Source organism: Haliotis rubra, unplaced genomic scaffold (assembly GCF_003918875.1).
Source record: "Haliotis rubra isolate DU_JTF1 unplaced genomic scaffold, ASM391887v1 Scf95, whole genome shotgun sequence".
NCBI classification, from domain to species: domain Eukaryota; kingdom Metazoa; phylum Mollusca; class Gastropoda; order Lepetellida; family Haliotidae; genus Haliotis; species Haliotis rubra.
In genome coordinates this window covers 335,199-356,646 of record NW_025767690.1, presented here as the reverse complement: position 1 = coordinate 356,646, position 21,448 = coordinate 335,199, and the positions used below count along the sequence as shown (strand labels likewise).

The window sequence follows — 21,448 nt, the reverse complement described above, 5'->3', positions numbered from 1 at the left end:
ACTCACTCACTCACTCACTCTTAGGCCTACGAACTTTTCGAGAACAGAGGTCCAGATCTCGCGTGGGATGCACTGATGAAGAGAACTAATGTAGAAATAAGACTATTTACTGATTTTGATGTTCACTGGTTTATTGAGAAACGATTAAACTGTATTTCAATGACGCCGAAACACTTTCTAGGACAATGAATTAGTAGAAGGATATCATTAAAGTAACCCCACTTCTCACATATTTTATCTCGACACTGACACTTTATACAGATGGGCTACAAGTAAACCTTTACCATCAGTTGGTTTTGAGTGGGTTGACAAAGTTGACGTGAATAATATTCCCCAAGATTCTGATAAAGGGTACATATTAGGTGACTAATATTCCCCAAGATTCTGATAAAGGGTACATATTAGGTGACTTAGTGACATTTTGTGAATGACGTAGGCCGTGACATGATTTCCCTTGTCGCGAACACCCGGTGTCAGGTTTCACAACTAGATGGAACGGAATTTGTTTGTGGGATATTCAAGACATATTCTTGTGCATTGACGATCCATATCTATCTATAATTAGAACACCCCACAAGTTTGCATATACATCATAATAGTTATCCGCTATCTCATTAAGGTTTAATGGTAATATAGGTTGGATGTCCGAATATGAATTTCCTAATGTAGAATAACAGTACTTGATTGATGAGACAAATTGTATAATGCCACATAGAAATCTCCAGTTATATGTTTATTAGGTATGAAGAGGCGGTAAGGTAGCCAAGTGGTTAAAGTGTTCGCTCGCCATTCCGAAAACACGGTTTGGTTCCATGGGTACAACGTGTGAAGCCCATTTCTGGTGTCCACTGCCGTGACATTGCTGAAATGTTGGCATACAACTGGCATAAAACTAAACTCACTGGCTGGCAAGTATATTTGTCGTATTGTTTGCTTCATTAACCAATCCTTAGCAACATTTCTAGAAACTTTCCGTCTCGCGGAATGCCTAGGTTCGATTCCCTATAAGTGTAAAATGTGTAAAGCCTATTTCTGGTGTCCCCCGATCTGTTTTTTAGAGATAACATCAAAAGCAGCATAAATACAAACTCACTTTGTGGGACTGCATCGCTCAATTAAATGGTAGTCAGCTGCATACATAAACACAGACACACACTCACACTCACACTTATTTACAGACCGCCGCCATACAGCTGGAATATTGCTGAGTGCACCGTAAAACTAAATTCACTCACCCACTTTAATGTCTCACCGACTATTTATTATTAATCAGCCATATCTTATGACATTTTAAGACCCCTGTAGCCTTCATTGCACTTTTCTGAAAGGTTTATACCCCACCCCCCGCCACTGCCCCTGGCAAGAAGCCCAGAGTTTACATTAAGCTCAACATTAACTCAGGACAGCCTTTGGAAGCACAAGTCTGGTGGATCCGATTTATGTATATCCAGCCGTCACGATAGAGCTGATAGAGCAGTTGTTATAACTGTTTCATTATATTTTCAATGGTGATTCTAAGCTTTTGTCGGGTTGTATAAATCAAATTATCTCTTAGACCTTAAATGTGTTCACACCCTTTTGTCCGGTACTGAATTGTGATGTCTGTAGCATACACTTTTCCAACTACATCCAAAACGTATTGTCACCAATACTGTTGAACAAAAGAAAGTGAACAACATTACACATTACATACAATATTAAACTCTCTTTTATTGTGTTCACATTCTTTTGTCCGGCACTGAATGGTGATGATGTCCAGCTATCAACACATAAGTCACAAGCTTCAATGCCCGACATAACGTGTAAGAAAAACATGACAAAGGAAACATTTTAACAACATTTTAATGCAAGAATGAGTAAATGAGAAAACACGAATTCATATCGCAATAATTTACAATGACATAGCATACATAAAGAGTCCACTGAGTGAGGTGATACTGCGTCAAGAGTCTAGAGTGCATATTACGTATGAAGGGAGTAGCGTCCATCCATCTCGGCATAATTACACTTGACTGACTGACTGAGTTTTGTTTTACGCCGCTTTTAGCAATATTCCAGCAACATCACGGCGGGGGACACCAGAAATGGGCTTCACACATTGTACCCATGTGGGGATTAGAACCCGGGTCTTCGGCGTAACGAGCCAACGCTTTAACCACTAGGTTACCCTACCGCCCCAATTACGCTTGAGCCTGTCTGATGACATATGGTTGCCAAGCAACTTGTCCCACTTCACTGTTGAAGTAGAGTTTCAGATACTCTCGCTTTTTCTTGGCCTCTACAGTGTCTCTGTTGGGACCCATCACATTGGCCAAATCATGCATATTGGCCGTCTGACGCCACTGCCCAGGGATGATGTTGTGGTCATCGTCTTCTCTGTCTACAAGTGCATCCTGGTTGGCAATGTACCTCATCCTCATGATGTTGTGAAGGCAGACAGCAGCTTCAACCATACTTCTCACGACGTCTGGTCCTTGTTGCAGTGTAGATAGAAGGATTTGCCAGCGATTGGCCAAGATGCCAAAGGCATTCTCAACGACTCTGGATATCCTGTAGTTGAACACCAATTCTTCCTCTGTAAGGCATCGTCTGCAGTATGGCTTCATGAGGTACTTTCTGAGGGCAAAAGCATCGTCCCCCAGAAGGAAGTATGGCGTGTCAGCGTCGTCGTATGATGGTTTCGTCTTCGATGCATTCTTTAAGCTTCGAGGCGTTGAATATCTGGGCATCAGACATGTGGACCATCCCACCAACATCTATCCACAGGAACCTGTAGTCGGCGTCTACCAATGCTAACAGAACGATGGACAAGAAGCCCTTGTAGTTATGGTACAGGCTTCCACTTGATGGTGGTTTTCGAATGGCGACGTGCTTCCCATCCAGGACTCCCATGGCATGAGGTAGGTTCCATTTATCCTGGAACTCCCAGCTGAGTGATCTCCATTCCTGCTCAGTATGTGGACACTGTATTACTTCGTCTTTGTATTGATCAATGATAGCCTGACAGACCTCGGGTAGGAAGCTTGCGATGGTGTGGCGAGATACCCTGAAGTTGTAGGCCAGAGTTGGATACTTGTCGCCAGAAGCCAGGTGACGCAAGGTGACAGCTAGTTTTAGACCAGCGATGAGTGCACTTCTGAAGTTGGTGTCCTTCTTTGTCAGTCGGGGAGCCCAGACCGTGAGCAACCCGTCAAAGAGGTTAGGTGGGACCCGGAGATAATTGAAGAAGGATTGCTTGTCTTCGAAACGGAGCTCTTCCATGAGATTGTCATAGTTTCCAAGATCAATTCTTCGTTCCACCCTCAGCCATGGACGTATACAGAAGCGTTTGGGCGTGTATGCCCTTCGCCTTTGCCGTCTTCTGCGGTGTATGACTATGTCACGTTGTACTTCGTTGTATTCGGGAAACAACAACAGCAGGTGGAGCAACTCAAAGACAGCCTTCTCTGTAGTTTGGTCCATTTGGTGGAGCTTCTTGAAGTGTTTCCAGTACGTCTTCACTTGCAGAATTGAGCTTCCTCCGACTTCATCCGCAGATCTTTGCCAACTTCATCCGCAGAAATAACGCGTTCGTTCCGAAATTAAACGTTGTTGATGAGGGTCTTCCGCAGTCATTTCGGCTATAACGCAAATATTCCGATGTTATTCCGCGTGTTTCCGCAATTCTTCCGAAGTTCTTCCTTCTCACACGGATTAGTGCCGTAGCTATTCCCCCAATGTTCTGTGGTTTCCGTATGTGTTCCTCTAACACTCCGAAAGTCTTCCGTAGCATTCCGCACACATTCCTACTTGTTCCGCATTTCTTCCGTGGGGTATTCCGCAAGTAATCCTAGGTTCTACCGTAGTTTTGCCGCAGTTGTTCCGTATATTCCGTAAACGTTCGGAATGTATTCCGAAGGAGTATCAAATTACAATTTTCCGTAGGATTTTAACCAATTTTCCGTGCAAAAATGCCGAAGATTATCCGTAGACTCCATTCCGCGCACATCCGCGACGATCCTTCCATGCCGCCGTCCAGTGAAATGGGGGTATTAGAGAATCATCTACTGACAGTAATTGCAAAATTACTAAAGCAAAATGGTTTTAAGGCTCATGCAATAATCAAAAGACCGATGTCTACATCCCGTTTTGATGTGAGGTTTGAAAGATAACAAGCAAGCAGATTTCCTTGAAAGCACCATTGAACGTGGAATATGTTCAATTAGTAAATAACTGAAAGGTATCAAATCACTTGACTTTAGTCTGTTAGTCCACTGATGCAACGGTAGGAACTGATGGTAGAATGTCCCTGGCACAAAGATACAAACGTTGGGGAGAATGGTCACTTTTAGCTGTTAAATCTGAAACCGACAAGTAATGAGACAATGTTTGGTGTATATAGTAGGGCTGTGTATGGGCACATAAACTGCATTGCATTGTATAGCGGGGTACCGATCAAAAGACCCTCAGGAGAAAAGCCCCTTGGTACAAAAGCCCCTCGACCAAAAGCCCCTCTGGACAAAAGTCCCTCGCTAATTTGAGCACCCCTGTCAAAAGCCCCTCGATTCATGTATTTCATAAAAGAATGAAAATTGTTCACTGTTCTTAAATATTTTAAACCGTATTTTAATTTCGAAAGGTATTTTATAAAGTACTTTTCTCATTGCTCTTATATATTTTGTAAAGTATTTTATCGCATCAATGTAAAGGAAATGGAGAAAACCTAAAATAGGTAATAGGTTTTTTGCAAAACAAACATTTCACACAGCCAAACTCAGGCTTTCCCAAACAGCCAAACTCAGGCTTTCCCACACAGCCAAACTCAGGCTTTCCAATATTGTTCAGAATCATTATATTATGAAGCAATACAATTTTTCATGTCATTAATCATTTCTTGTCTTTAATCTTATTTTCCCATTAATACAAAAAGGGAGGGGAGGGGCATTTGGTCATTTTTCGAGGGGCTTTTGACCTAGACTTGTATAGCGATGCAGGTATCCTTATTGCAATACGTATTGCGATATATTGGGAGCAAAAGCGTTTGACAGTAAGTGACAATTATCCTTTTTTCCACTTCTAAGGCCCTAAAACCAAATTTCAAAATTCTGAAAACATTAAAGGAGTTTGGCAAGAAGAAATATCTGGACTCATCTTTTATACATTTATTGCTTATGGATTGACGCGATATAAGTAAGAAGCGTCGAAGTAAATACGTTTGACTTTGTAGATGTCTGATGTACAAAATGGCGTTACAATTTAAATAAATGATGAAAGGACCAAAATTGCTATTCCTCTTCAGGTTAAAATCGATTCGGTAAGTCGTAATGCTCTGTGTCTCAATTCCCACATGTCTAAATTACAGTACCTCTTTAAATGTGCAGATGCAGGGATTCATACATATATGTTAATTATCTTGCGATAAATGTTTAAAACGTAGAATATGAGAAAGGTATGTTCACTGCCTTACCATCACTGAAAAGCAGGAGAAAATTTGTCTTCTGGAATATCATTATCATTTCTTAAGATATGTGTTGCAAAAGTGAGTGAGTGAGTGTGCTTTTACGCCGCTTTTAGAAATCTTCCAGCAATATCACGGCTAGGGACACCAGAAATGGGCTTCATACATTGTACCCATGTGGGGAATCGAACCCGGGTCTTCGGCGTGACGAGCGAACACTTTAACCACTAGTTAAAGAATTTGTCTTCAGAAATCCATTCTTCTCGTAAGGGGCGACTAACGGGATCGGGTGGTCAGGCTCACCGACTTGATTGACACGTCATCGTATCCCAATGCGCAGATCGATGCTCATGATGCTGATCACTGGATTGCCTGGTCCAGACTGGATTATTTACATACCACAGCCTTATAGCTGGAATATTGCTGAGTGCGGCGTTAAACAACAAACAAACAAACCAACATTGTTTCAGGTACATTTCATGCTTTATTACAACCACGTTTGACATTACAGATGCAAGTGTGACCGTGCATACACCAGACCAGCAGAGTTACCTGCCCCTGGGGCCACTAGGTGTCACTGTGCAGGAGCGAACTTCTATCCGGTTCAACCTGACCGCCTCCAACGATGCCCACGTTGCTCTGTATACTCCGATCAATGGAACTGTTCCCATGGATATATACGAAATTGTGATTGGTGGTTGGTCAAACACCAAGTCCGTTGTGAGGACACGTCAACAAGGGCGGGCTAAAGTTTCGGAAACCCACAGTGCCCTGGCCTCTTCTACAGCCAAACCCTTCTGGATGAGTTGGTCACTAGGGGTCATAAAGGTCGGAAGTGGAACCCAGGTTGGCGTGAGCACCTTCATGCAGTATGCAGATAGCAGATACAACGTGACAGCTATTGCTGTGATGACGGCGTGGGGATCGACAGGAGACTGGGTGTTTGGTAGGTGACTGTAATATCAAGAATAGGTAGCATTGGTGGTGGATTTAGGCGAGGTGTTAGAAGCTGTGATTGGGTATCAGGGAGATGAAATAATGGATGTTACAAGGTGAGTGGGCGAGTTTACCTTTACGCCGCACTCAGCAATATTCCAGGTATATGGCGGCGGTCTGTACATAAGCGAGCATGGACCAGACAATCCAGTGATCAACAGCATGAGCATTGATCTGCGCAGTTGGGAACCGATGAGTAGGTGTGTGTGTGTGGGGAGGGGGCGTGAGATGTTGTTCTGATGGTGGTGGTGGAGGTGTTATGAGCGTTATATCAAGAGTGAGTGAGTGGACGTAACGCACGTGCTGGTTGATGCCGCACTTAATACGTTCAGTGTCAAACGTAGTACAGCTCCCAGTTAAAACGCGTAAACGCGTTATAACAAATAAGCCCTGGTTCGGTAAAGAAAGTAGGGCTATGAAACAACTTGACCGTAAATCGAAACGCCGGTTCAAGAAAACTCGTAATCAAGTAAATTACACAATGTACCACCATCATGGCAAAATGTGGCCATGATTTGATTAAAAATGACTACTTGATTGTTTCATTGCGACTTTTATGTTTCGTATTTCAATCTGATTTTATCATCTGGTGTTATCCCTGATTCGTGGTTGACCGGGGTGATTCGACCAATATATAAGAAAAAAGGTGACTCTGCCGGCCAGTAACAATTCTAAGTAGCTGTTTAGGAAAGTTATTCACCTGTCTTTTGAATTCCAGATTAAACAGTTACCTAGAATTAAATAACATTCTTAGCCCATCACAGGCTGGCTTTCGAAAAAACATGTCAACGATTGATAATATACTCTCCCAAAAAAGAAACGCATATAGGAATTTCAACTGTATTTTTATGTTTATTTTGAAACATCTTGTAGGCTTTATGAGTCAATGAAATATAGCGAAATTGCACACTGGGAATGCAGACTTATCCGTCTTGAGGAAAGTCAGTTTGAGTGTCACATGGAGACGTGTGATGGCGCTGAATTCAATACCTCGTGTGACCACCATGGGCATCCAGAACTGCACGGCATCGCCTCGGCATCGAACGAATACGTCTCAGAATCTCGTGTTGCCCAATCGCAGCCGAAACTGGCTGTAGTGCCTGTGCGAGTTGCTGAAGTGTCTGGGGCTGAGGGTTACGGCGTCGCACCCGTCTGTCCCACAGATGTTCGATCGGGTTTAAGTCCAGTGATCTTGAGGGCCAGGGGAGCACATTGATGTTGTGGTTCTGGAGGAAGTCTCTAGTGTGACGTGCTGTGTGGGGCCTGGCATTGTCCTGTTGAAACAACTCCCTCTGGCGATCAATGATTGGAAGGAGGTGTGAGCGTAGGATTTCGTCACAGTACCGTTGAGCTGTCAGGTTGCCCTGGATCATCACCAAATCACTTCTCCTACGGCAGGTGATCACTCCCCACATCATTACACTGTCCCGGCCGAATCTGTCCACCTGGAGAGCGCAAGCGTCGGCGAAACGTTCACGTCGACGTCTGTACACCCGCATTCTCCCATCGCGTCGTTCCAATAGAAATCGTGATTCATCGCTGAACCGGATTCTACGCCAATTCGGTAGGTTCCAGGCCTGAACGTTGGTGCACCATTGAACTCGATGTGGACGATGTTGTTGTCGAAGCACAGGGCCAAAATAAGGTCTTCTGGCACGTTAACCAGCCTCTCTCAACCTGTTCCTGACGGTCTGTACAGAAAGCCTCCTCAATCCGGGTATTTGTCGAGCGGTCCGCCGTAGCTGTTCGATGACGCAGTGATGTCCCGGATGTAGCGATCCTGCGCCGCAGGGTCGCTCGAGGTCGCCCACTTCGAGGGGCATCTGCTACCGCATTCTGCCGGCGATATCTCTCCCAGAGCCGTGAAATGGTGCTTTGGTGAACATTCATGCATCGGGCAACGCACGTTGAGACTGGCCAGCTTCAAGCAAACCAATGGCGATATGACAGTTGGCTTCACTTAGACGTGGCATTTTGCGTTCGTCAACAATATTCCAAATACAGTGAATAATCGACAGACAGCGATCAACCTTTTATACCCATCATTGAGACTATCTGATCCCCAACTTTCACGTGCATTGCATGTGAATTGTGTATTCTGTGACACTACACGCCGAAATTGAAAATCATGCTGTTAAATACGGGTATTTTACGGATGGTGCGTTTTGTTGTGATGTTTCAAAACATAAACTCCATAGGACTCATAAACAAAGCAAAACCTTTTGTAAAATGAATCACGTTTTAATTCATTGCTACATGAAATTGCTATTTTCATGATGCATTTCTTTTTTGGGAGAGTATATATTCATTTTAAATATGTTAAACCAGTATCTCAAAACCTGCAAACGAAAACTTCTTTGTGCTTTTATCGATTTTACAAAAGCGTTCGATAGTGTATGGAGAGTAGGTCTTTGGCACAAAAATGTTATCATACAACATAGAGGGTAGATTCTTCAAGTATAGTAATATATAATCTTGTGTTATGGTTGACAACCAAATTTCAAATTTCTTCTTTAGTTATTCTGGTGTTCATCAAGGGGAAAATCTCTCACCGTTTTTATTTTCGATTTTTCTCAATGATTTGGATGTTTTTCTTGAGAGCAAAGGTTGTCAGGGCGTCGACGTCAGTGGTGTGTATGATGATGTTGTGTACACGTGTATCAAATTCATTATCTTGCTACATGTATATGCAGATGATGCGATACTTCAAGGCGCAACCCAGAAAGAACTGCAGATTTCCTTTGATGTATTAAAAACATATTGTGATACATGGAACCTTCGTGTTAACATAGCAAAAACTAAGATTATTATATTTGGAGGGGGTGTCGGTAATAAATCTAAGCTATCTTTTCAGTTTGACTCTAAACCAATTGAAATTGTATATAATTATACTTATCTTGGCACCAGCTTTCACCGCAATAGGAGATTTAATTTCGCAATCAATGATTCATTGTCTAGATCTAAAGAAAGCCATGTTTGCATTACTGAAGAAATTAAGAAACTTCAATTTCGCACTTGATACTGTAATTAATCTGTTCGTTATTTTAATACTACCCATTGCCTTATATGGCAGCGAAATATGGGGGTATGAAAATATTGTAAATGCTGAAAAGTTTCATCTTAAATTTCTCAAGTTGGCTACAGGATTACGATTATCAACCCCTAACTTCATGGTTTATGGCGAACTGGGTCGTTTCCCTGAGAACATTATAATCGCTAAAAGGATGATCACATTTTGGTATAATTTAGAAACAGCATCTTCCCCGTATAGGTTATCATCGCGTGTCCTTCAACTCTTCAAACTAGACAACTCTCTTAATCTCCGTAATAATAATGCATGGATATCTCACTTAAAAAGTATTTTAAACAGTTGTGGCTTAATCTATGTATTTGATAACCCTAGTTGCGTTTGTAAACAGTGGTTAGTCTCAATGGTTGAATCAACTCTTAAAGATCATTTTATAGAGAAATAGAGGGAAGATATTCATATAAGTTCAAAATGCCATTGAAACTCGTTTGAAAAGTACCTTCTATTATCCGGTCCTGGAGGAAGATATTCATCTCGGCCCATTTTGAAAAGTGTGCATCTCTCGGCCCATTATGTCATTTCGGACATCGAACCGTCACTTACCAATAGAGACTGGCCGCTGGAATAATATGCCAAGAATAAACAGAAATTGTAATCTTTGTAATTCACCGGCGACAGCCGACGAATTCCACTATCTATTTAAATGTTCGTTCTTTGACAACAAAAGATCCCAATATATCCTGACTTATTACAGTAAATGGCCGAATCTTGCAAAATTCAAACTATTGTTTACCTCAGATGATTATTCACTTGTTAAGAATATTTCAAGATTTATAAGAACTATCAATAACACTATAAAAAGATAAGCACTGATATATTCACTGTTACCAAATCGGGTGAGTGAGTATGGTTTTACGCCGCTTTTAGCAATATTCAGGCAATATCACGGCGGGGGGCACCAGAAATGGGCTTCACACATTGCACCCATTTTGCGAGGAATCGGATCCGGGTCTTCGGCGTGACAAGCGAACGCTTTAACCACTAGGCTACCCCACCCACCAAGTATGGGTTGCATGGGTAGGTGGCAGTTATTTCCCACGTATTGTGATAGCTTCTTGAGTCAATTTGAATGGGGCTTTACGTTTGTGATGCCTAAATGTTATGTTGTTCTGTTTATCATTTTTCAGAGGAGGGAATTATCAGTTCTAGTCTGTTGCCTTCGTCAACCAATCTGATGATGGGCACCTCGCTGGATACCAGTTACCTGGAAGATACAATGTCAAGTGACTACACAATATATACGTCTCCGATGACAATTTTTTCAACAACTGAAATCAATTTTACTTCAGCACCTCAAGCATCATCTACGTTAATCCAAATATTTACTAACACTGATACACACTCAACGTTCCTCACAGTTACCTCCCTTTCGTCATCAGCATTTAGAGTGCCCTCCCTTGTTTCAACTACTAATGGAATTACCTCCACTATATCATCAACAGCGATGGCAGATATCCACAGTGCCTCATCACTTCACGGAGTAACGTCCCTTGGTTCAACATACATGGATGAAATTACCTCCCTTATTTCACCGATAGAAGTTATCTCCCCTTTGTCATCGCTACACGAAGTTTCAACATACATGACAGACATTACCGCCCATTTATCAGTATCAGTTGGAGTGACTCGTATTCCGGAGGAGACCGCATCCTCTGCGACCACCTCCTCTACGACCACGTTTTCTAGCAGCAGCAACCGCTGTAGGTGCAATTGTAGAATGGCGTTGAGTCCTACATCCGGGGAATTCAAAGAATTAGTAAACGCAATGGCCAAAAAGCTATCTGTTCCCAAACATAACTTATCCTCTTCGTTAAGGAAACGGAAGTCAGTCACGGATGAACGGCCCTCGTCTGTGGGTATCGGGTCTGGTGCAGTCTTCCTGGTGGTGCTTCCATTTGCAATTGTGGTTTTGTCAGACGCTCAAACTTTGTTGTGTTTCTTAATGAACCAGAGAAAGCGTTAACATGTGCTGTTGAACTTTATGTACGTTTTGAAATATTGTTATCATTATTATTGAATAATGACTCCTACGGATAAAATGTTATTACATTTCGAGATGAAAGAAGTGTACTCAAGTATTGAAGTAATGCTGCAAGTCATCTATACCTGTACTTATAAGCTGTGGCTGTGTGTGTTTGTGCGTGTGTTTGTGCGAGTGTGTGTGTGTGTCACCATTTTCTTCTGGGAGGTGGGGAGGGGTCATTGATTTTGTACACGTTCTAGGGGGTGTCATTGATTTTAGTACTGACGTGGTGGAGGGGGGGTCATCGATTTTGTACATGCATCTCCATAAAATCATGTCATTTTTACACACACACACCGGACATAAATTATGAACAGGCCCTAAATGTGATATGAAATCTAAGGTCGAACCCAGTATGACAGTAAGTACTGCCGGTATGAACTATTATTAATCTACAAACAATAAGCCATGAATGGTAAGGACTTCAGTGTACGCAATTATCACTTAATGAAAACAAAAATAAAAAGACTAACGAATTGACTGCACGTGTGTTGATTATTTACATAATACTGCATGAAGGGTGTGGTGGAAGCTGCCACAGAGCTGGAAGGATGCATTTCATTCTACTGTAATCCAGGGGCAGATAGAGCTTTTGAAAAGGCGGGTGGGATGGGGTGTTTTGGGGTTTTTTTTCTTTTGGTGGGGGGTGGAAGGGGGGTTGTTGTTGTTGTTGTTTTGTTTAAATATTGTTTTACGTCGCACTCTGCGAAATTCAAGCTATATAGCAGCGGTCTGTAAAAATCGAGCGATTTATCTACACAATTGGGATATTGTGTGTCAACCAAGTCAGTGAGCCTGACCAACCGATCCCGTTACTCGCCTACGACACAGTATGGGTTCCTTTTGAAATCTGTATGATTTGTCACCAGGATTTGTACCTGTCGACGACGTTGGGGCAAAATTGGACGTATTGCAGGTCGGATGTTGAACTCACACAGTTCTTCAATTTTCAATATCAGGTCTGTGAACTTCAGGTGTCAGAATGTGAGTAAGTTCATTGTGTAAGTACCACGCGCGATACGTGACATCACATTTCATGCAGAGTGCTTTGGTACATGTTTGTTTAGGGTTATGTTTATTACTTATCAAATAACTTATATTTTATGCAATTTTATGTTATGCACAGTTACTTTTTTCCATTAGTATATATGCGATAACGTACACATGGTAAAAGCAAACACTACTTTCTAAAAATAGTATATGATGTAATCACGGTCCAGCTACCCCACAACCTCAGTGTTCAGCACCATGACACCCTCTTCACAATGGTCCCCACAGCAGGTCTCTGTTCAGTGTGGTACACACTTTCAGTCAACAAAACAAATCGTAGCCCTCTTGGCTCACTCATGGGTTTGTTTTCCCATGTTTGTTGTTTAACGCAGTACTCAGCAACATTCCATTTCTCGGTGGTCATACAATCAACAGCAGTCGTTAGGTTTAACCCACAGCAGGTCTCTGTTCACAGCGTGGTACAACTTTCCTAGTCAACAAAACAAATCGTAGCCCTCTTGGAGCTCACCTGGGTTTGCTTTCCCATGTTTGTTGTTTAACGCAGTACTCAGCAACATTCCAGCTATATGGCGGTGGTCTGAAAATATTCGATTCTTGTCCAGACAATTCAGTGATCAACAGCATAAACATCGATCTACGGAACTGAGATACGATGACATGTGTCAACCAAGTCAGCAAGCCTGACCACCCGATCCCGTTAGTCGCCTATTACAAGCATGGGTTGATGAAGAAATTTGAAATTTTAACCCGGATCCTCACGTCTACTTCGAAGCTGCCGAAGATCAATTCTGACCCGAATCTCCATGAGACGTGTATCATTGGAATATTTTAATTATCTGTAATGTTGTTTGGTTAAAGTATCCTGAGAGTCGTCTACCGTTACTATTGCAAAGGAAATCAATCATTCAATCTTATTAATACACTTATCGTTTAGTTTTCCTCTAAAAATATCCAGAGTCAGTGCCTTAGAAAAATTAAATTAAGAGGGATTTTTCCAAATCCTACTTCAGTCGTTCTCTATTTTCATATATCTTATAAGCTCTATCACTAAAACACTGGGGTATCTAGATCAGCGGGTTTAATGTTCCGTGATGTTGGATTTCAACACATGTAATTCGATTCCGTATATATTGAGATTCGCTTTTAGTATCACCCACCGGATGTTTTGCCGCGACACCGCCGCACGTGCTGTCAAATGTCAACAAGTTTAGGGTAAAACAGCTGACATTGGGGCGATGTCAGACAGAGCCTTTCGCAATCCCTTCCCGGATTACGATGGGGAAAGTGTCCTGACTGAGGAAGGAAAGGTGAGAACTGTCAGATGTATTGTAGTCACAATATCCAGCTCATAACAGAAAGAGTGTTGATCAACAAATACCGAAATATAGACAAATTTTGCAACTATTCAAAATCCAGTTTCGCGTCAGGTGCAGCTAGATTTGCCTAAATACCCTTACGTACCGTAACATGTATTACACTTTCTGAATGGCATAGTATATTCACTAACCTACCGCTTTGATTGATCCTTTTTCCGATCAAGCACCCCATTACGATCTAGGGTAGACACCATCGGGGATGGACGTATACTGATCAACAGCCTTGTACGAAACAGATTTTATGCCATGTTTGGTGTTAGGGTTAGTGCGCCAGATGTTGTTTTTAACATTTTATATCCTTGAAGCTTGACATTTCTCTGCAGCCACATTTTTTTAACCAGGGATGGCAACAATTCAAGGCTGTGATTCTCCAGGAACCCCCTTTCCCTTTGCCCCCTCCACACACCCCTCAAATAAATAACAAATAATAAAAACAATGAATAGATAAATAAATATACCACGTAGGAGCATTGTTCTCATGATGCTTAATTTATGCTACAATTGAAATGTGATGCAACTGGAATGTAACCAAAAGAGTAATATGGATACAACGGTACACCTACAGAATACTGGATACCTACCAGCCATATTGTTTAGCGTCACATCACCCTCTAACCCTAATGCTAACCCTAAACCTTACCCTAACCCTAACCAAAAGTAAACTTTGTTGTGCTTTCAAAGATAACGGAAGGCATCCGGTATTCTGGAGACTTACCGATACTGCATTTATTACTTTGCTGTGTTCCAGCTACCCGAACCCTATCTGAAGCAGCTGAGGGGCAAGATTGATGAACTGCTGTCTCGTGTAGAGGCTGCAGGGCCTGAGGATGACGACAGTGTTTATGTCGGAGGAGCAGGTAACAGTAGCTCGTCAATTTCCAACATAAAAACAAATGCTTCTGTCGTCATCAATGAAGCAATTGTTTGGAGACCTTGATTTAAGTGTCATCATGGAATTTGGTATGTAGTAAGTGTGATCCCTACTGTCTTCTAATGGTGGTGGGGTAGCCTAGTGGTTAAAGTGTCTGCTCGTCATGCTGAGAGACCTGGGTTTGATTCCCCTGATGGGTGTAAGTGTGAAGCCATTTTCAGGTGTCCACCACTGTGGTATTGCTGGAATATTACTAAAGGCCGCGTAAAACCATACTTACTCACTGTTACAGGTCATTGGCTCCCTCCCTCTGCAAGCAGTCTGCGGTCTGCTGTTTATTTTGTTGACAGTTACATAGACAGATTCTTTAATACAAATGCATAAAATCGGTGATTTACAATGTGATTAGGTTGTCTGACAAAACATCCACTTGCACAGTTTGAGATCGATTGGGTCATTGGATGAAGAGATATTTACAAAAAAACGGGTCCACATGCATTTCATGCCAAACTATAATGGTGGATCTGTTACATACTCCTGACCTTGATCTTTGTCAGTTTTTTCTATGCACAATCTTCATATGTTTTTTGTTCTATGCTGCACTCAGCAATATTCCAGCTATGTGTCGCCATTCTGTAAATAATCAAGTCAGGACTAGACAATCCAGTGATCAACAGCAAGAATTTGGGAATTTGGGATACAATGCGCGTCAATAAGTCAACAACAAGCATGGGTTGCTGAAGACAACAGATACTGGGGTGGACACAGTATACGTGGTCAGGGCATGATAAAACTTTCCTGGATACATTTTGTTCATTACTGTTTCTGTATTAAATGTTTGTCTAGTTATCACAACTACCTTTGCAGGCAGAGCGACTTTGTACCTCCACCTACACACAACAGTAGGCGATGGGAAGGGAGAGGAATACCTCCAGAAGGCTCTTGCCAACCTACAGCACCCCTTGTCTTCCATGAAGGGGAGGAAACTCTCCTTCATGTGCGGTGATGCTGGTCCACTGGCCCTTGGTGCTATAGTTTACAGTAAGCTTGGCCAAGCTAAGAAGAGCCAGGATTGTTTACAGAGGTGATGATGATGATGATGATGATGAGTGCACCAGAGAGCTGTGTATCCAGATTAACTATTCAAACGAAATCAATTAATATTTAGATGCACGTGTCTAAATTTTCATAACCTAATAGGGTTATAATATAATCAATGTAGACTATTCAGCTTTGAAAGCAAGTGCTAGTATGTATTTTTTATACTACTTTTATACAAAATTGTTTAATCAGAATGTGATTTCACTGTACACCTCAATGTAAAAGTGTGAATTTGTGTAAAAGTGTAAATGGTGTTTAACAAACGTGTTGTCACTTTTCGCTATTTCTTACGAGGGAGGACCACTTGCAGGTAGAACAGCCAGGTGTGCGAGTTGAACGTGTGAAATTGAAATTTCACTGCACACGCTTGTTGATTACCTGGCTGTTCAGGTGTCCAAAACTATGAGACAAGTCATCCGAGTTTGTCTGTCGATTTCATGTGACTGTGCAAAATTATGTGTTAGTGAGTAATTCATTGGTCTCAAATGAAATCAAATGGACTGTAGAAATGGCATAAAACTAAACTCACTCTCTCTCTCTGATTCAGATTGGAGTCTTTCCATAGCAAGGTGATAAGTGATGATACCATGCCAGATGAAATCCTGTTCGGTCGCACCGGCTACCTGTACGCATTGTTGCTCATTAGAAGAGAGCTGGGAAGGGACTTTGTCAACTCCGAGATTATTTCCAAGGTGAGATGATGTCCCATTAATCAGACACTATGTAGCAAGAGGGTTTCTTTTGGTAATAACTTGTTTGTTTTGTTTTAATGGTATATAATATATTCTCAGAAGCTGTTAATAAACACTGACTGCAAGTCCCACTGCTCATAATATCAATCACATGTTCTCATAGATTGATTATTTAAGACTGTTGTCACACAGGTTAAATATTGTAACATGCAGCATTTTTCCTGACCCCCATGCTGTTTTGAGAGACATGTTGTTAGTTTCAGTGTTTGTTATCTACAGGTTGTCCAAGCAGTACTGGACTCGGGCCAGAGGATGTCCAAAGACCAGGGTAGGTCTCACCCCTTAATGTACGCATGGCATGACAAGCACTACCTGGGGTCTGCCCATGGACTGGCTGGAATCTTCTACATGCTTATGCAGGTGATGTGAACTTTGTTTAGCTTGGTGGTGAAGAATATTGGACTTAAAGCCTTCATGCATGTTCACCCTCGAGGATCCAGGTTACAATCATGTAGTTCTCTCGCTTTTTCGCAGTCAACAGCGCTTGTTGTAAGAGGTGACTAACGGGATCGGGTGGTCAGGCTTTCTGATCACTAGATTGTCTGGTCCAGACATGATTTTTTACAGACTGCTGCCATATTGCTGTAATATTGCTGAGTGTGGCGTTAAACAAAGAAACAAGTAAACTATATTATTTGGTTGTCATTTTTTCTTCTGACTAGCTTATTTGCTTGCATATACCAATTGGGCCAATCTTCGTGGTGTTGGTCACTGGATTCTCTGATCCAGACTCAGATATTTACAGGCATCCATCATATAGCTGGACTATTTCTGAGGTCAGCATTTAGCAAACAGGCAAACAAACACACAAACAAATACCTAAATAAACAAACAAACAAAAGAAAGATCTCAAAACACCCATGGAGAGGACAGTGTTGGATAAGGACCCTCTTCAGTCATCAGGATCTGCCTGATAAGGAAAATGTTTAGAAATTTTACACATAATTTTTGTTTGACATTGCCTGTTAACCTGGAACGGGCCTGCCTTAAACCTAATTTATATTTTCATCCTTACTGATCTATCTGCAGGTGCAAGATCCCAGTTTCAGCAGTACCCTGACAACACTGGTTAAACCTAGCATTGATTATATGCTGACACTTCGCTTCCCTTCTGGAAACTGTCCCTCCTCACTTGGAAGTAGTTCCGGCGACAAACTAGTTCACTGGTGTCATGGAGCCCCTGGCTGGATTCACATGTTTTTACTTGCTTACAAGGTAATCTTTGATCAGAAACTGTACTACCAGCAGGGATTTACATGGAGTTTTGTATTTGAGGGTCCCTGGGACTCATACTCTTAATTTTCAGAGGTCCTGGACTACAAAATGGGGGTCCCAGACACTTCAATATTATTAATAATACTATGTTGTAATATTGTTGTAATTCAGTTACTGTTATTGTATTGTGTATCATGATCATCACATTGTTACAGTAATTAAATTGCAAAAGATACCATAACCTGGCTAGTAGCAGATTCAGTGATAACTTATTGCTACTTGATTGAAATTTTTACAAAAAGCATTTGGATTCTGCATCCTTGTGGACGCGCTAATAAATTTCATTACGTCCGTTGTCAATTTTTATGAGTATAGGATGCAGGAATTCATGTCCTGTAAATCCCTGTACCACTGTTGTGTTGGACTTTGAAGTGTGGAACTTGTGGTTGTCTTGAAGTAAATGTTTGGTCCCTTTGTTTTCTTTCATCTTTCATATTTTGTAATTAAATTTAGATAACTCAAGTATTTACAATGGTCTTTAACACAAAAGTGTGTGTATGCATTTGTTTTCAGTAATATTAGAATTTAATATAAGACTGACTGACTGACTGAGTTTGGTTTTACACCGCTTTTTGCAATATTCCAGAAACATCATGGCGGGGGACACCAGAAATAGGCTATACACATTGTACCCATGTGGGGATTCGAACCCGGGTCTTTGGCGTGATGAGCGAACGCTTAAACCACTAGGCTACCCCACTTCCCTTTTAATATAAGAAGATTGTGTAACTATTTTTCTTTAGAGACCTCCAGTCCTGTGAGGATCCCATGGTTAGAAATGGCCTTCAGCAAATACTATTTATCATAGATCGATAAATTGGGTAGATTGATGCTCATGATGTCGGTGACATGATTGTCTGGTACAGAGACTGCTATTTTCACACCTATGACTGACTGACTGAGTTTGGTTTTACGCCGCTTTTAGCAATATTCCAGCAACATCACGGCGAGGGACTCACACCTATGAAGTGTAGCTTTTGATGACAAAGAATTTAGCAAATTTAATTAGTCAGATATGTTAATGGCACTAGCAGCAGATGAGGTATCAACTGACCATAAGATTCTTTCAATAATATCATCTTTGGTTATGTTACCACAGACATTCGGAGATGAGCAGTATCTGGAGGCGGCCAAGGGCTGTGCTGATGTCATCTGGAAGCGAGGCCTGCTAAAGAAGGGATATGGCATCTGTCACGGGACAGCTGGCAATGCCTACGCTTTCCTTGCAATGTTTAAACTCACCAAGGACCAGAAATACCTGTACAGGGCCTGCAAGGTGAGGGTTTGACACACAGAAGGTTTAAAATGTTTTGCTTTGTGAGGAAGGTGTTTGAGTGAGTTTAGTTGTACACCATTTTTAGAAATATTTCAGCAACATCACAGCAGGAGACACCAGAAATGGGCTTCACACATTGTACCCATGAGGGGATTCGAACCCGGGTCTTTGGCATGACAAGTAAACACTTTAACCACTAGGCTATCCCACTGCCCCAAGTAGTAGGGTGGGTGGTAAAGCAGGTTAAGATGAATAAAGATAATGCCCATGCACTCAAGCACGCACACTTTCAGGTTGGTTAAGATTAAGGTTGGTCGGATGCTGAAACATGTTGCTATTGGTTACAGTTTGCTGACTGGTGCTGTGACTATGGTACCCACGGGTGTGGTACTCCAGACAGACCGTACTCTCTATTTGAAGGTGAGTCAGTTTACTGGCATGTATTTTGTTCTGCACTTTGACAGTCTTGTTTGGATTGGTAATAAGACACTATGGGATACAACCAGGGGTTATAGGATTTTGGCAACTCCCAAATAGGGATGGCTATCTTATATGCCAGCTTAATACTTATACAGGAATGTAACGGCCAACAATTACATTATGTTAATAGTAATTTAATATCAAATCCTGCTAATAGCAATTCAGTTGAATGGCTAATGGAAGGGAAGCTCACAGGCAGCAGGGAGATGAATTGTTTCACTGAATCCATCCATTCATCATCCATCCCTCCTTCCATCCCTCATTTATTCACAGTCCATCATCCATTCATTGTTCCCTCCATCATCATCATCCCTCCCTCCCTCCATGCAGTGCGCAGCCACGCATACACACTCACACACAGAGGGATTTACCTTGAGTACTGTATTTGAGTGTCCCTGGGACTCATACTCTTAATTTTCAGGGGTCCTGGACTACAAAATGGGGATCCCAGACACTTAAATATTATTGTGTTGTAATATTGTTGTAATTCAGTTACTGGTACTGTATTATGTATCATGATCATCAAATTGTTACAGTAACTAAATTGCAAATTATACCATAACCCGGCTAGAAGCAGACTCAGTGAAATAAAATTGTCAATGGTCAATTTTTATGTGTATAGGACGCAGGAATTCGCATCCTGTAAATCCCTGCATAAAAACACACACACATACATACACACATTGTGACACAACATACATTCTTTATATGACAACTCTTGTTGAGGAGTATGTATTTGTTAAAAGTGGCAATAATATTTTTATTATTTTTAAATTGATATTTCATTTAGCCTACATGAAAGGAAGGTGGCCCTATGAAAGTAGAGAATGCTTTGAGGATGATTCATGTCTGTGGGTAAAACGATCATAATTAGTAATACACTTGCCCTTGCTGCAATCCAAGACATTAGAAGAATTCTCTTACTTCCAGGAATGTCTGGCACCATCTACTTCCTTGCCGACCTCTTGGATCCTCTCACCGCCAGATTTCCAGCTTTTGAACTCTGAGGAAGGAGTCTTCGGTCTGTGGCTCATAATCTGTAGTTCTGTGTTGTGACGATCTGCTTCCTCTGCTCAGCAGGATGTGACATTCGCTTGCAGAACCTTCTGACATCTGTTGTTAAGTTATGGAGCTTATGTAGACAGCCTTAGCGTTGTTCTTTGACAGTAAGACTCTGCCAGTAGAACAAATATGTTGGAACATCAATTGTGCTGTATACATATCATGAGGGTAGAACACCTTGGTGAACATTCTCAGTTTTACACTCAACAAAAACTAACAAAGAGTACATGTATTGTTAGTGATTCAATATATGAGACACCCATGCTTTCTCCAGTTCTACTCTGACATCCAGGTTTCACCTGAAGCTGTGTTTGAGGTTGTCAGTGTATCATTCTTAATGACCAAGGGTATTTTATCCCCATTCCTATAATAACCTGACTTACTCTCTGATTTGATTCCATGGGTAGATCAGATAAAACCACCAAACTTCTGCATCATACAAAAATATGTGAAAAGATTGTTGTTGCCTTCTGTGCACTCACGGGACTGGAGTATCCGTGTTAAATTGCGGCATGGCATCCACGCACGCACACATACAGACACACTCACTCACATGCATGCACGTACACACTAACTACAATAATATTGAACAGTTGAACCTGCTAAAAACAACAGACACAAATCACTGTGTCAGAAAATGAGCAGTCTCTTGATTTCCCGCAGGTCTCCAGTAACAAAACAGGGTAGTATTCAGACCTAG

The 21,448-nt window shown here is 41.6% G+C and overlaps 2 protein-coding genes across 2 annotated transcripts in view; both read left to right on the top strand.

The window, feature by feature from the left end:
* Positions 1–11,684, top strand: part of LOC124264930 (A-agglutinin anchorage subunit-like) — a 41,796-nt gene extending 30,112 nt beyond the window's left edge. Inside the window, exons 2-3 of the mRNA XM_046699710.1 lie at positions 5,949–6,383; positions 10,649–11,684. Of these exons, the coding sequence (XP_046555666.1) occupies positions 5,949–6,383; positions 10,649–11,484 (1,271 nt within the window). The 3' untranslated portion in view covers positions 11,485–11,684. The remainder of the gene's footprint in view (positions 1–5,948; positions 6,384–10,648) is intronic.
* A 2,030-nt stretch (positions 11,685–13,714) lies between these two features.
* LOC124264895 (lanC-like protein 2) lies at positions 13,715–21,167 on the top strand. The gene is made up of 9 exons (XM_046699674.1): positions 13,715–13,862; positions 14,680–14,788; positions 15,670–15,886; positions 16,451–16,595; positions 16,875–17,015; positions 17,685–17,870; positions 19,030–19,206; positions 19,554–19,626; positions 20,617–21,167. Exons 1-9 carry the CDS (start codon positions 13,791–13,793, stop codon positions 20,691–20,693), a joined length of 1,197 nt encoding a protein of 398 aa, XP_046555630.1. The 5' UTR covers positions 13,715–13,790; the 3' UTR covers positions 20,694–21,167.
* The last annotated feature ends 281 nt before the right edge of the window (positions 21,168–21,448 follow it).